At 42.1% G+C, this 14,541-nt stretch overlaps 1 protein-coding gene across 2 annotated transcripts in view; it reads left to right on the forward strand.

Annotated features, from left to right (window-relative positions):
• Positions 1 to 14,541, forward strand: part of Ino80 (chromatin-remodeling ATPase INO80) — a 754,916-nt gene that overhangs the window by 101,034 nt on the left and 639,341 nt on the right. For both annotated transcript variants that reach the window (XM_070098261.1, XM_070098262.1), the window contains exon 11: positions 1,165 to 1,252. In XM_070098261.1, the coding sequence (XP_069954362.1) occupies positions 1,165 to 1,252 (88 nt within the window). The remainder of the gene's footprint in view (positions 1 to 1,164; positions 1,253 to 14,541) is intronic.

Below are 14,541 nucleotides of genomic sequence, written 5' to 3' on the forward strand. Positions count from 1 at the left end.
GATTAGGTGATGAAAGATTGGATATCAGATTGGAGGGAGAGAGTATGGAGGTGAATGTATTCAGATATTTGGGAGTGGACGTGTCAGCGGATGAGTCTATGAAAGATGAGGTGAATCATAGAATTGATGAGGGGAAAAGGGTGATTGGTGCACTTAGGAGTCTGTGGAGACAAAGAACTTTGTCCTTGGAGGCAAAGAGGGGAATGTATGAGAGTATAGTTTTACCAACGCTCTTGTATGGGTGTGAAGCATGGGTGATGAATGTTGCAGCGAGGAGAAAGCTGGAGGCAGTGGAGATGTCATGTCTGAGGGCAATGTGTGGTGTGAATATAATGCAGAGAATTCGTAGTTTGGAAGTTAGGAGGAGGTGCGGGATTACCAAAACTGTTGTCCAGAGGGCTGAGGAAGGGTTGTTGAGGTGGTTCGGACATGTAGAGAGAATGGAGCGAAACAGAGTTACTTCAAGAGTGTATCAGTCTGTAGTGGAAGGAAGGCGGGGTAGGGGTCGGCCTAGGAAAGGTTGGAGGGAGGGGTAAAGGAGGTTTTGTGTGCGAGGGGCTTGGACTTCCAGCAGGCATGCGTGAGCGTGTTTGATAGGAGTGAATGGAGACAAATGGTTTTTAATACTTGATGTGCTGTTGGAGTGTGAGCAAAGTAACATTTATGAAGGGGTTCAGGGAAACCGGCAGGCCGGACTTGAGTCCTGGAGATGGGAAGTACAGTGCCTGCACTCTGAAGGAGGGGTGTTAATGTTGCAGTTTAAAAACTGAAGTGTAAAGCACCCTTCTGGCAAGACAGTGATGGTGAAAGTTTTTCTTTTTCGGGCCACCCTGCCTTGGTGGGAATCGGCCAGTGTGATAATAATAAAAAACATTTTTGCAAGGATCCAAAATATTGAAACAGGCTTCTGATTCATCCTTGTATGGTAGAGTTGTATTACCTCCTTGGGTAACTGCTGTCTAGCAACATACATAGCCCTACTTCACAAAGTACTCTGTATAGCAAAGCAGTAGCTAAAAATTACAAACCAGTTGCACTATCATCAAACGTCATTAAAATAAGAAGTTAGTTGTATATTTATGATAATGCCCAACAACTAAATTAAATTTGTATTATTTGTGTTTTCGTATAATATATATACTATATATATTTCAACATTTACAGGGCATCAATGGCATCCTAGCAGATGAGATGGGTCTGGGCAAGACAGTTCAATCCATTGCCTTTTTAGCACATATATGTGAGCAGTATGGTAAGTTTCAGAATGATATTTATATTTTCTCTCCTGAATAGTAATGAGTTACTTAATTTGACTAAAAATATTAATGTACAGCCTCTCCTCACTTAACGACAGAGTTCCATTCCTAAGACCTCGTCGGTAAACAAATTTGTCGCTAAGTGAGGAGCATACTATAATGGTAGTGGGTTTGTGTCAATCATTTTGATATTGTTTTAATGTCACCTTTACACCATCTATAACATTTCTTGTAGTATATTTTTAAATGTTTATGCAGTAGTACAGTGGACCCCCGGTTTACAATATTATTTCATTCCAGAAGTATGTTCAGGTGCCATTACTGAACGAATTTGTTCCCATAAGGAATATTGTGAATTAGATTAGTCCATTTCAGACCCCTAAACATACACGTACAAACGCACTCACATAAATACACTTACATAATTGGTCGCATTGGAAGCTGATCGTAAACCGGGGGCCCACTGTATACTGTATTGTAATAAACAACTTGCCTGCTTTATGTACAAAAAAGCTTCTCAATTTTTTTTTTTTTTATGTTTAACAAGTCGGCTGTCTCCCACTGAGGCAGGGTGACCCAAAAAGAAAGAAAAACCCCAAAAAGGAAATACGTTCATCATCATTCATCATTCAACACTTTCATCTCACTCACACATAATCACTGTTTTTGCAGAGGTGCTCAGAACACAACAGTTTAAAAGCATATATGTATAAAGATACACAACATATCTCTCCAAACTGCTAATACCCCTCCTTTAGGGTGCAGGCATTGTACTTCTCATTTCCAGGACTCAAGTCCGGCTATATAAAAATAACCCGTTCCCCTGAATCCCTTTACTAAATATTACCCTGCTCACACTCCAACAGATCGTCAGGTCCCATATACCATTCGTCTCCATTTACTCCTATCGAACATGCTCGTGCACGCCTGCTGGAAGTCCAAGCCCCTCGCCCACAAAACCTCCCTTACCCCTTCCAACCTTTTCGAGGACGACCCCTACCCCGCCTTCCTTCCCCTACAAATTTATAAGCTCTCCATGTCATTCTACTTAGATTCATTCTCTCTAAATGACCAAACCACCTCAACAACGCCTCTTCAGCCCTCTAATACTTTTATTAACTCCGCACCTTCTCCTAATTTCCACACTCCGAATTTTCTGCATAATATTTACACCACACATTGCCCTTAGACAGGACATCTCCACTGCCTCCAACCGACTCCTCGCTGCAGCATTTACAACCCAAGATTCACACCCATGTAAGAGTGTTGGTACTGCTATACTTTCATACATTCCCTTCTTTGCTGCCATAGATGACGTTTTTTGTCTCCACATATACCTCAATGCACCACTCACGTTTTTTCCCTCATCAATTCTATAGTTAACCTCATCCTTCATAAATCCATCCGCCGACACATCAACTCCCAAGTATCTGAAAACATTTACTTCTTCCATACTCCTCCTCCCCAGTTTGATATCCATTTTTTCTTTATCTAAATCATTTGATACCCTCATCACCTTACTTTTTTCTATGTTCACTTTCAACTTTCTACCTTTACACACACTCCCAAACTCATCCACTAACCTTTGCAATTTTTCTTTAGAATCTCCCATGAGCACAGTATCATCAGCAAAAAGCAACTGTGTCAATTCCCATTTTTGATTCCCCATAATTTAATCCCTCCCCTCTCCCGAACACCCTAGCATTTACTTCTTATACAACCCCATCTATAAATATATTAACCCTTTGACTGTCGCGGTCGTATATGTATGTCATGGGAGATACCGTGTTTGACGTATCTATACGCATAAATTCTAGCGGCTTCAAATCAAGCGGGAGAGGGCTGGTAGGCCTACACGAGAGAGAATGGGTCTCAGTGGTCGGTGTGCACCCTGTGAAAAAAATCTGGGACTCAGCGGTGCATTGTGGGAACGCCATCTTGGTAGTCCATTTTCACCATGCCTCGCGGTAAGAAGTTCCTCACTCCTCGGCGGATTGGAGGTCTTTTGTTCCCAAGTGATAGCTCAAACAGTGATGATAGTGTCAGTGAAAGTGAATTCCCTGGTTTGGAAGCGGGTGTGACCGAGAAAATTACCCAGGATAACATAATTAGTGATGAAAACCCAGATGACCCACAACCATCCACCTCTGGTGCTGGGCCGGCTCGTTCATATTCACCTGTACCAGGACGAAAGAGGAAACTATTTGCCCGTGTACAAGACTCAGATGTGAGCAGTGCAAGTGATAGTGATAGTGATTTCAAGGTTATTGAAAGCACTTCTAGTTGTGACAGTGAGGGTGAATATTCCCCAGTGAAGCGGCAGTATATACGACGTCGCATGCGGTCTGGTAGTGTGCCATATGCTCTTCCAAGAGGAAGGAGTACATCTCGGAGCACATCCCGTGGCCCTACACCACGTCCTGATAGTGAAGATGACGATATTGTTACGATGGGTATAAATGATGTGAGTGAGGCAGCAGGCGGTGGTGGTGATAGTGACGGTGCCATGAGTCATGTGACACCAGCAGCGGGCCACGCTAGTGCCCGCGCTGCTGACTCTGCACAACTACAACCCACCTCGGCCGACCCCACACACTCACAACCACAACCACAACCTGCACAACCACAACGACATTACAATATCCAGAACGCACCAGCTGACCGCATCTGGGATTGGCATCAAGATGACGAGTTTGTTCCCAATCCCCATGACTTTGATGAAGGACAAAGTGGAATACGGCCATCATGTACACTTGGGAACAATCCCACTGAACTGGAATGCTTTCAGTTGTTCTTCGATGAACCCCTGATGGACATTATTGTCAGGGAAAGCAATACATACTATGAGTACACCATGGCAAACACTATGCTTTCACCAAGATCACGCCTACACCAGTGGAAGGACACAACTGTGGCAGAGATGTATCTGTTCTTTGCCACAATAATGCTTATGCCACATGTGTATAAGCATAGTGTCAACACATACTGGGCGACAGACCGCCTGATTTCAACCCCTGCTTTCAGTGACATTATACCAGTGAATAGATTTGTGTTACTGTTACGTATGTTACACTTTTCAGACAAAACCAGGCCTGACAGAAGCGACAGGTTATATAAGATCAGACGTGTGTTTATGTACCTGAAACAAAAGTGCTGTATGTATTTTTATCCCTTCAGGAAGCTTGTTATTGACGAGTCTTTGATTTTGTTCAAAGGAAGACTCTCATTCAAGCAGTATATACCAAGCAAGAGGAAACGCTTTGGTATAAAGTTATTTGTTCTGTGTGATTGCAAAACTGGTCTGGTTTTGGATATAATTGTGTACACTGGCGGTAAAACAATGGAAGATACCAGGAAGTTACTGGGTATCTCTGGTGATGTGGTTAGAACAATGATGGAGCCATATCTTGGTAAGGGGCATATTTTATATACTGACAACTGGTACACAAGCCCTATACTCAGTGATTTCTTGCGAGTGAACATGACAGATGTGTGTGGCACAGTGCGTAGAAATCGTAAACATATGCCTAGGTTCGAAGCTGGCAGTCGTAGAGGTGAAGTGCAGGTGTTTGCTGCCAATGACATCATGGCATTTCGGTGGCATGACAAACGTGATGTCACACTGCTGACATCAGTTCACTGACACGAAATGGTAGAGACTGGCAAGCAGAATAGAGAGACCAATGAACCTATTGTAAAACCTGCAGCTGTGATGGATTACAACCTCAATATGCGCTTAGTGGACAAATGTGACATGCAGATTGGGTTTGCTGACTGTGTTCGCAAGAGTTATAAGTGGTACATAAAACTGTTTTTCCATCTTCTTGACATTTCCATGCTGAATGCTTATAATATGTATAAGTTGAAGACCAAGAACAAACCCAAATATGGTGAATTTTGTTTGTCAGTCATCAGACAAATAATATTCAAGTACCAAGAAACAACACCTGCAATAGACCAGCGCCCACGAAATTATCAACACATGTCCTCTCGTCTGAGGCCTGGTGATCACTACCCCATACCACTGCCTGCTACTACTGCCAAGAAAAATGCTCAGAAGAGGTGTTTTGTCTGTGGACATACCACAAAACGCCCACAAAAACGCAGAGACACTCGTTTTATGTGTGAGGAGTGTAAGACACCATTGTGCTTATACCCATGTTTCAAAGAATTCCACAAGCTGCAGCACTTCTAATAAAGTGTCCAGTGATTGTACATATGTATATATATTATAAAGCAATCGTAATAAACATTTGTTTACATTGTTTGTTTGTGTAAACAAGTTTTAGCAACATTATAATGATACGAGTGTTTTTGCTATAATTGTGTTACATTCAACGAGTGTATATTTGAACATTGCACAATAATTTGGTCTCACAGGCCACAAAAGTTGTGAAAAAATAAAATAGTGAAAAAAACAAGAAACCATCGAATACAAGTAAATAAAAGTTTACCAGGTGAGCCCCAGTCACCGCTGTTGCTGCCAGCAGATCAATTTCAGCAAACTTCAGGACTCTATATCTCGGTAAGTACTGATGGGAAAAAAAATTTTTTTGGACTAAAACAATCAGAAAAATAATCTTAACATTTTCATAAGAAAAAATAATTTTTTTTTTTTCGAATATTTTGCGACACCAGGAGACACTTCAGGATTTGGCCCTTCGACAGTCAAAGGGTTAAACAACCATGGTGACATTACACATCCCTGTCTAAGACCTACTTTTACTGGGAAGTAGTCTCCCTCTCTTCTACATACCCTAACCTGAGCGTTACTATCCTCATAAAAACTCTTTACAGCATTTAGTAACTTACCACCTATTCCATATACTTGCAACTTCTACCATATTGCTCCCCTATCCACTCTATCATATGAGTTTTTCTAAATCCAGAAATGCAATTAAAACTTCCCTACCTTTATCTAAATACTGTTCACATATATGCTTCCATGTAAACACTTGATGTACACATCCCCTACCCACTCTGAAACCTCCTTGCATCTGCAATCCTACATTCTGTCTTACCTCTAATTCTTTCAATTATAACCCTACTGTACACTTTTCCTAGTATACTCAGTACACCTTCTTCTTCTTTCTTTCAACACACCGGCCGTATCCCACCGAGGCGGGGTGGCCCAAAAGGAAAAACGAAAGTTTCTCCTTTTACATTTAGTGATATATACAGTGGACCCCCGACATTCGATGACATCGACATTCGATAAATCCGACATTCGATGCATTGTAACACAAAAATTTCGCCTTGACATTCGATGGAAAACCCAACATTCGATACAATTCATAGAAGACTTGTCCACGTGTGGCCTGAACTGCACCGTGTGTGCTAGTGTTTACAAGCCAGCCAGTGTGCACACATCTAAGGATACATTCGGTACATTCCATATTATCCATATTATCACTGTTTTTGGTGCTTGTTTCTGCAAAATAAGTAACCATGGGTCCCAAGAAAGCTTCTAGTGCCAACCCTTCGAGAAAAGAGGTGCTAATGACTACTGAAATAAAGAAAGAGATAATTGCAAAGTACAAAAGTGGAGTGCGTGTGTCGGAGTGCATGGTGATTTGGTAAAGAAATTGCCTGCAACTAGTGGTGATTTGAGTGAATTTAAGGCCAGCAAAGGTTGGTTTGAAAGATTTAAGAACCGTAGTGGCATACACAGTGTGGTAAGGCATGGTGAGGCTGCCAGTTCAAGTCCTAATGGAAGGGGATTTCCCTTCTAAACACTAAAACCATCCACACTCTCCCCTCCTCCCATCCCATCAATTATCATGAGATCTTCATTAAAAGTAAGTGTCAATTATTCTATTGTTATTAATCTATTGTTATTGTTGTTATTGTAATTATTCTATTGCATTGTACTTAATATTTCATGTGGTAAAATTTTTTTTTTCATACTTTTGGGTGTCTTGCACGGATTAATTTGATTTCCATTATATCTTATGGGGAAAATTAATACGCCTTTCGATATTTTCGACATTCGATGGCTCTCAGGAAAGGATTAATATCAAATGTCGGGGGTCCACTGTACAGGAGAATTGGTTACTAGCCCTTTGCTCCCGGCATTTTAGTCGCCTCTTACAACACACATGGCTTACGGAGGAAGAATTCTGTTCCACTTCCCCATGGAGATAAGAGGAAATAAACAAGAATAAGAACTAGAAAGAAAATAGAAGAAAACCCAGAGGGGTGTGTATATATATGCTTGTACATGTATGTGTAGTGTGACCTAAGTGTAAGTAGAAGTAGGAAGACGTACCTGAAATCTTGCATGTTCATGAGACAGAAAAAAGGACACCAGCAATCCTACCATCATGTAAAACAATTACAGGCTTTCGTTTTACACTCACTTAGCAGGACGGTAGTACCTCCCTGGGCGGTTGCTGTCTAAGAACCTACTACCTAGAACTCAGTAAACTTATTCCTCTTTTGTCCCCCTTTCCTTTATGTAAAGGGACTATACATGCTCTTTGCCAATGCCTAGGTACCTTCCTCTCTTTCATACATTTATTAAACAAAAATATCAACCACTCCAACACTATATCCCCCCTGCTTTTAACATTTCTGTCATGATCAAGTCAGTTCCAGCTGCTTTACCTCCTTTCATTCTACGTAATGCCTCACGCACCTCCCCGACACTCACATCCTGTTCTTCTTCACTCCTAAAAGATGGTATACCTCCCTAACCAGTGCATGAAATTACCGCTTCCCTTTCTTCGTTGACATTTAAAAGTTCCTCAAAATATTCTCGCCATATACCCAAAACCTCCATCTCCCCATCTACTAACTCCCCTACTCTGCTTTTAACTGACAAATCCATTCGTTCTCTAGGCTTTCTTAACTTGCTTAACTCACTCCAAAATTTTTTCTTATTTTCATTAAATTTTCTTGACAGTGAGTCTCCCACTCTATCATCTGCTCTCCTTTTGCACTCTCTCACCACTCTCTTCACCTTTCTTTTACTCTCCGTATACTCTGTATAATCTGTAGTAGGTTGGTAGACAGCAACCACTCAGGGGGTACTACCGTCCTGCCAAGTGAGTGTGAAACGAAAGCCTGTAATTGTTTTGCATGATGGTAGGATTGCTGGTGTCTTTTGTCTGTCTCATAAATATACAAGATTACAGGTATGTCTTGCTACTTCTACTTACACTTAGGTCACACTACACATACATGTACATGTTTATTTATGCACACTCATCTGAGTTTTCTTTGATTTTATCTTAATAGTTCTTGGTCTTATTACTTTTCCTTTTATATCCATGGGGAAGTGGAATAAGAATCTTTCCTCCGTAAGCCATGCGCGTTGTAAAAGTCAACTAAAATGCCGGGAACAATGAGCTAGTAACCCCTTTTCCTGTAAAAATTACTAAAAAGAATAAGAAGAAGAAAATTGTCCAAGTGGGAAGTCTGAATGTGCGTGGATGTTGTGGAAATAATAAAAAAGAAATGATTGTGGAGGTTATGAATGAGAAGAAGCTGGATGTCTTGGCTTTAAGTGAAACAAAGCTGAAAGGAGTGGGAGAGTTTCAGTGGAGAGGAATAGATGGGATTAGGTCAGGGGTTTCAAATAGAGTTAGAGCTAAAGAAGGAGTGGCAATAATGTTGAAGGATAAGCTATGGCAGGAAAAGAGGGACTACAAATGTATGAATTCAAGGATTATGTGGAGTAAAATAAAGGTTGGATGTGAAAAGTGGGTTATAGTAAGTGTGTATGCATCTGGAGAAGAGAGAAGTGTAAAGGAGAGAGAGAGATTTTGGGAAATGTTGAGTGAATGCGTGGGGAGTTTTGAACCAAGTGTAAGAGTAATGGTGGTTGGGGATTTCAATGCTAAAGTGGGCAAAAATGTTGTAGAGGGAGGAGTAGGTAATTTTGGGGTGCCAGGGGTAAATGAAAAGGGGGAGCCTTTAATTGAGCTATGTATAGAAAGAGGTTTGGTAATAAGTAATACATATTTTATGAAGAAGAGGATAAATAAATATACAAGGTATGATATAGCACGTAATGAAAGTAGTTTGTCAGATTATGTATTTGTGGATAAAAGGTTGATGAGTAGGCTCCAAGATGTACACTTTTATAGAGGGGCAACTGATATATCGGATCATTATTTAGTTGTAGCTACAGTTTGAGTAAGAGGTAGGTGGGAAAAGAGGAAAATGGCAACAACAAGCAAGAGGGAGGTGAAAGTGTATAAACTATTGGAGGGGGAAGTTCAGGCGAGATATAAGCAACTATTGGCAGAAAGGTGGGCTGGTGCAAATATGAGTAGTGGGGGGGTTGAAGAGGGTTGGAATAGTTTTAAAAACACAGTATTAGAATGTGGGGCAGAAGTTTGTGGTTATAGGAGAGTGGGTGCAGGAGGAATGAGGAGTGATTAGTGGAATGATGAAGTAAAGGGTGTGATAAAAGAGAAAAAGTTAGCTTATGAGAGGCTTTTATAAAGCAGAAGTGTTATAAGAAGAGTAGAGTATATGGAGAATAAAAGAAAGGTGAAGAGAGTGGTGAGAGAGTGCAAAAGGAGATCAGATGATAGAGTGGGAGACTCACTCTCAAGAAATTTTAATGAAAATAAGAAAAAATTTTGGAGTGAGTTAAACAAGTTAAGAAAGCCTAGAGAACGAATGGATTTGTCAGTTAAAAACAGAGTAGGGGAGTTAGTAGATGGGGAGATGGAGGTGTTGGGTAGATGGAGAGAATATTTTGAGGAACTTTTAAATGTCGACGAAGAAAGGGAAGCGGTAATTTCATGCACTGGCCATGGAGGTATACCATCTTTTAGGAGTGAAGAAGAACAGGATGTGAGTGTGGGGGAGGTGCATGAGGCATTACATAGAATGAAAGGGGGTAAAGCAGCTGGAACTGATGGGATCTTGACAGAAATGTTAAAAGCAGGGGGGGGGATATAGTGTTGGAGTGGTTGGTATTTTTGTTTAATAAATGTATGAAAGAGGGGAAGGTACCTAGGGATTGGTAGAGAGCATGTATAGTCCCTTTATATAAAGGGAAGGGGGACAAAAGAGATTGTAAAAATTATAGAGGAATAAGTTTGCTGAGTATACCAGGAAAAGTGTGCAGTAGGGTTATAATTGAAAGAATTAGAGATAAGACAGAATGTAGGATTGCGGATGAGCAAGGAGGTTTCAGAGTGGGTAGGGGATGTGTAGAAAAAGTGTTTACATTGAGGCATATATGTGAACAGTATTTAGATAAAGGTAGGGAAGTTTTTATTGCATTTATGGATTTAGAAAAGGTATATGATAGAGTGGATAGGGGAGCAATGTGGCAGATGTTGCAAGTATATGGAATAGGTGGTAAGTTACTAAATGCTGTAAAGAGTTTTTATGAGGATAGTGATGCTCAGGTTAGGGTGTGTAGAAGAGAGGGAGACTACTTCCCGGTAAAAGTAGGTCTTAGACAGGGATGTGTAATGTCACCATGACTGTTTAATATATTTATAGATGGGGTTGTAAAAGAAGTAAATGCTAGGGTGTTCGGGAGAGGGGTTGGATTAAATTATGGGGAATCAAATACAAAATGGGAATTGACACAGTTGCTTTTTGCTGATGATACTGTGCTCATGGGAGATTCTAAAGAAAAATTGCAAAGGTTAGTGGATGAGTTTGGGAGTGTGTGTAAAGGTAGAAAGTTGAAAGTGAACATAGAAAAAAGTAAGGTGATGAGGGTATCAAATGATTTAGATAAAGAAAAAATGGATATCAAATTGGGGAGGAGGAGTATGGAAGAAGTGAATGTTTTCAGATACTTGGGAGTTGATGTGTCAGCGGATGGATTTATGAAGGATGAGGTTAATCATAGAATTGATGAGGGAAAAAATGTGAGTGGTGCATTGAGGTATATGTGGAGACAAAAAACGTTATCTGTGGAGGCAAAGAAGGGAATGTATGAAAGTATAGTTTTACCAACACTCTTATATGGGTGTGAAGCTTGGGTTGTGAATGCAGCAGCGAGGAGGCGGCTGGAGGCAGTGAAGATGTCCTGTCTAAGGTCACTGTGTGGTGTAAATATTATGCAGAAAATTCGGAGTGTGGAAATTAGGAGAAGGTGTGGAGTTAATAAAAGTATTAGTCAGAGGGCTGAAGAGGGGTTGTTGAGGTGGTTTGGTCATTTATAGAGAATGGATCAAAGTAGAATGACATGGAGAGCGAATAAATCTGTAGGGGAAGGAAGGCAGGGTAGGGGTCGTCCTCGAAAAGGTTGGAGGGAGGGGGGTAAAGAAGGTTTTGTGGGCGAGGGGTTTGGACTTCCAGGAAGCGTGCATGAGCGTGTTAGGAGTGAATGGAGACGAATGGTATATGGGACCTGACGATCTGTTGGAGTGTGAGCAGGGTAATATTTAGTGAAGGGATTCAGGGAAACCGGTTATTTTTATATAGCTGGACTTGAGTTCTGGAAATAGGAAGTACAATGCCTGCACTCTAAAGGAGGGGTTCGGGATATTAGCAGTTTGGAGGGATATGTTGTGCATCTTTATAGGTATATGCTTCTAAACTGTTGTGTTCTGAGCACCTCTGCAAAAGCAGTGATTATGTGTGAGTGAGGTGAAAGTGTTGAATGATGATGAAAGTATTTTCTTTTTGGGGATTTTCTTTCTTTTTTGGGTCACCCTGCCTCGGTTGGAGACGGCCGACTTGTTAAAAAAAAAAAATACTCTGCTCTTCTTATAACACTTCTGCTTTGTAAAAACCTCTCATAAGCTAACTTTTTCTCTTTTATCACACCCTTTACTTCATCATTCCACCAATCGTTCCTCTTTCCTCCTGCACTCACCCTTCTATAACCACAAACTTCTGCCCAATTATTGCAACACACTTTAACAAATCCATTGAATCATCTACCTTCCCAAGAAATCCTCAAAATAGCGAGGGTCACTCCGATCCACAAAGGAGGTGACCAAGCTGACTTGAATAACTATTGACCAGTATCTAACTTACCACTGCTCTCTAAAATCTTTGAAAAATTAATTCATAGACGGATCTATTCCTACCTCGTCTCACACAACATATTAAACCCTTGTCAGTTTGGATTCAGGAATAATAAAAGCACAGATGATGCTTTCATACACATGCTAGAACTAATGTATATCGCACTCGAAAAGAAAGAAGTCCCACTGGGCATTTTCATTGATTTACGTAAAGCTTTCAATACAGTCGACCATGAACTGCTGTACTCCAAATTAAAGCACTATGGTATCTGAGGCCACTCCCTCATCTACCTAAAATCGTACCTTAGTAACAGAACTCAATATGTGTATGCAAATGATGCAAACTCTTCCATTCATTCATTCATTCATTAGAGGTTCGCCGGTACTTCCGGCCTGGGTCTTCTCCATATGGTGACCCGGCTGTGGCCCCCGGTTGGGGGTGTCGTTCATCTTCTTCTTTCTTCTGTCTTCTTTCTTGGGCCCTTCGGCTGGAGGGTAACATCTTCTTCTCTCTTGCGGCGACTCCCCGGAAGGGAGTGTCATCTCACTTCTCATCTTCATCAGCAGGCGTCACTTCGTCTTCATCAGCAGGCATCCACTTGGGCTTCATCGGCAGGCATTGCCAGGGTCGAGGGTCTTTGGGCACATGTTGCCCCGTCAAGTTGTTGGTAGTGTGGCATGGGTTCTAGGCGAGTTCAGACTTTTACCTAGAAAACAGGTACAGGTTCCTTTGGATTTCTTTTTTTTTTTTCTTTTTTTTTTAAGTGGTGGGGAAGGGGAAGTAGGGGAGTGAAAGAAGGAAGAGTAGGAGAGTTAATAGATGGAGAGGTAGTGTCGACTCCTAGTTGTATGTGGCGTCGTCATCGAGGCAGTGGGTTGGCAGCCAGGACGGGGATGAGAGTTCCCAGATCTCGGACGGCCAGGTACACCAGCCGGGCTGTGGTGTCTTCTCGGTTCGGGTCCCCAGGCGCCATTGGGAAGTGCCTCCGTCGGAGTGGCAGCGTCGCGGGGCAGTCGAGGAGGTAGTGCACTAGTGGCTCGGGGACCATCTGGTTGCAATGGCAGCAGCACTCCTCTCTCACACGGTCGATGAGTCTTTTGGCAGTAGGGTAGCCAAGTCGCAGCTGGTGGATCCCAACCTGCAACTTCCTGTCTAGCCTCCGCATGCTCGGCGGTGGCTCCCCTCGGGTTGCCCTGTCGTACCAGATCTAGCTCCGTGATGTGCCTGGCCCTGGTAGCGGGCGCCTGGCTGCAGCGGCTGCCCACAGGTCCACCTGCCTGCGGCTGATGGCGATGGTGGTCACTGGCTGGGGTTCAAGGGTTGCTGACTTCGCCGCGCCATCCGCCGCATCATTCCCAGCGTGGTCGATGTGGCTCGGAATCCAGTTGATTGTTGCTTGCTGTCCCTGCTCATTAAGTGTCTGCAGGTCCTTCCTGATGGCAGTAATTAGCCGGATGTTGTCACTGGGCTCCCTGTGCATGATGGCCTGGATCGCCGCTCTGGAGTCGACGTGAATGACTGGGGGTCACCGATGATCCAGGAGCGCGTGTTGCAGGGCCCTCTGGATGGCATGGAAAAAAACTCTTCCACCCAACCAATCACAGTAGGAGTCCCACAAGGAAGTGTCCTTGGACCACTCCTCTTTCTCGTCTACATCAATAATCTACCGAATGCATCACAGCTACTCAAACCCATATTATTTGCAGATGACACTACATGTCTTTTCCCACCCAAACACAGTCATACTAGCGAACACAGTCAATGCTGAATTGCAGAAAATATCTGCCTGGATGATGACTAATAAACTTACTCTGAATACTGATAAAACCCGTTTCATTCAGTTTGGAAACAAAGCTGCAAATGATTCAATTAACATAATGCTAAATGGATCATCAGTCACAAGACTTACAGAGAGAAAATTCCTAGGTATCCACCTTGACAGTAGCCTTAAGTTCCAGACACACATACAACAAATCACCAAGAAAATCTCCAAGACTGTAGGCATACTATCAAAGATAAGGTACTACGTTCCACAGTCAGCTCTCCTGGCACTGTACCATTCACTCATATACCCTTATCTTACATATGGAATTTGTGCATGGGGATCAACAACATCCAATCACCTAAAACCTCTAATAACCCAGCAAAAGGCAGTAGTAAGAATGATAACAAATTCCCACTCCTGCCAGCATACTCCACCAATTTTCAAAAGTCTGAATCTGCTCACCATTAAGAACATCCATACTTATTCATGTGCCTACTACATACACAGAACAATACAGGCAAATATAAACCCTCTACTCAAACTTCTCCTCACCAACCTTAACAGGAC

Source organism: Cherax quadricarinatus, chromosome 61, assembly GCF_038502225.1.
Source record: "Cherax quadricarinatus isolate ZL_2023a chromosome 61, ASM3850222v1, whole genome shotgun sequence".
Taxonomy (NCBI): domain Eukaryota; kingdom Metazoa; phylum Arthropoda; class Malacostraca; order Decapoda; family Parastacidae; genus Cherax; species Cherax quadricarinatus.